The 2,160-nt window shown below is 36.2% G+C and overlaps 1 protein-coding gene across 1 annotated transcript; it reads right to left on the minus strand.

The window, feature by feature from the left end:
- Window positions 1–576: 576 nt before the first annotated feature.
- Window positions 577–1,585, minus strand: LOC138877232 (uncharacterized). The gene is made up of 3 exons (XM_070156824.1): window positions 1,289–1,585; window positions 935–1,205; window positions 577–824 (listed from the first exon to the last, which is right to left on the minus strand). Exons 1-3 carry the CDS (start codon window positions 1,583–1,585, stop codon window positions 577–579), a joined length of 816 nt encoding a protein of 271 aa, XP_070012925.1.
- Window positions 1,586–2,160: the final 575 nt, after the last annotated feature.

A 2,160-nucleotide genomic window follows, 5' to 3' on the forward strand; every position in this document is an offset into this window, starting at 1 on the left:
TCTAGTCAGGTGCTGCATTGCTAATACAAATAATAGTGGTGATATTGGATCGCCTTTCCTCAACCCCCCCCCCTCATTTGCTTCAAATGGCATAGTAGGACTACCATTAATAGATATGGAGTATGATATAATTCTGAGACACTCCATAATCTATCCTATAAATACTTTAGGAAAACACAGTCCAGTTAATAGTTGCTCCAAAAACACCTATTCAAGTGAGTCATATGCCTTTTGCATGTCAATATTAATCATGAATCTAGGTGAAACCCTTTTCCTACCATAACGTTTTATTAATTCATGACTGGGTAGTACATTATCTATCAAGCCTCTTCCTGGAACAAAGGCTGCTTGACTCTCATCCACTAGTGTATTCATCACTTGCCTCAACCTAGTTGTCAACATTTTGGATATGATCTTATATAATGTAGTGTAACATGAGATATAGGTCTATACTCTCTGATTGAACTTTTTACTTTAGGTATAAGGGTAATTACTGTGTTATTGATAGGCTTGAACATTCTCCCAGTAGTAAAAAAACTCTAATACTACAGCAACAATATCATCTCCAGTAATATGTCATGCTTTCTTAAAAAAATGCATTAAACCCATCACCCCCACCCCCGGTGCCTTCACATCATCTATACCTTTTAGTGCATCCATTACATCTTCCTTTGTGAAAGGAGTTATGAGATGCAAATGTTGTCTTCTAGTTATCACTGGTCCATTCCTTATCCAGCCAAGGTGAATAGCTGGTATGCTGCCACTTGCAGTTCCTAATAGATTCTTATAAAACTCAACCAATTCAGCTTCAATACTCTTTCCATCTGTCAACACATTCCTATTACTATTAGTGAGCTTTGTAATTTGATTTTGTACTTTCTTTCCTTTCATGCTAGGAAAGAAGTAGGCACTGTTAGTATCTCCCAACTTTAACTATTGAACTCTTGATTTTGCTTGTAGATGGACTCCTCAATTTTATCCCAATTTTCTAGTTGTAGTAGTAGTTCCTTCTCCTCTTCAAATAGATCACTTGTTGGATTAGCAATCTTCATTCTACCTTGTATATCATCCAGTTCCTTCCTTATGGTAGTTATCTTCCCTTTGACATTCTTAAACTCCATATTGTTTAATTGTTTCAAAGCAGCTCTTATAGATTTCAGGTTCTTCCATACAACTTCCATACCCCTATTCTTCATTGCCAGTTGCTTTCCACAATCTCCCCAAAGTCAGGGTGATCAGCCATACAATTATAGAATTTAAAGGGCCTTTTCTTGTTATCATAACTTACCTCTACCTTAATCCCCAATGGAGAATGATCTGAGAACAAAGGGTTCAATATTTGAACTTGTCTAGGAGGCACATTAATCATCCAGCTGTCATTAACTATTGCTCTATCAATTTTTCTATACATGTGACCATTTGTCCATGTATATGTCTTCTCCACTCTAGGTAATTCTGCCAAACTACAATCTTCTATAACTTCTTTAAAAACCCTTGTTTCATTATCCTGAACTTCACTTCCATGCATTTTGTCATCAACCCCTAATATAGAGTTAAAATCTCCCATCAGAAACCAAGGTCCCATGCATTATCCTGTTAAGTTCCTAATTACCTCCCATAGTGATTTTCTGTCTTGCACACTATATAATCCATAGATTGCTGAAAAATAAAACTCTTTATTAGTTTTCAAAATCTTCACACTGCCATGTATAACCTGGGAATGTCTATCTAACACTGTATACTGCAACACATTTGGATTCCATATTACCCAGATTCTTCCTTTACATGTATTTGACACATTATGACTCCATTCCCATCCTGGTAGTATTTTCCCAACTATTTTATCTGCTTTTGTATCTTTTACTCTATGCTCACATATTGCTATCATATCAACTTTATTATTCCTCATAAACACCTTTAACTCCTTGTGCTTAAACACTTTATTGAACCCTCTTACATTCCATGTGTCTATCAAGTTGATGTTGCTAAAGTGTTTTGTCCCAACCTCTCCACCTCCACCCATCTACTTGTACTACATTCAACTATTCCTCTTGTTATTTGTTCTTGTCATGTCTCCACTAGGCTGTTGAAACTATTCAGAACTTGAATGCATTGCCCAGCTTCTTGTGTTTTTTGCCCTTTAGCTGCAGATTTACTTTT

Source organism: Nicotiana sylvestris, chromosome 9 (genome assembly GCF_000393655.2).
Source record: "Nicotiana sylvestris chromosome 9, ASM39365v2, whole genome shotgun sequence".
NCBI lineage: Eukaryota > Viridiplantae > Streptophyta > Magnoliopsida > Solanales > Solanaceae > Nicotiana > Nicotiana sylvestris.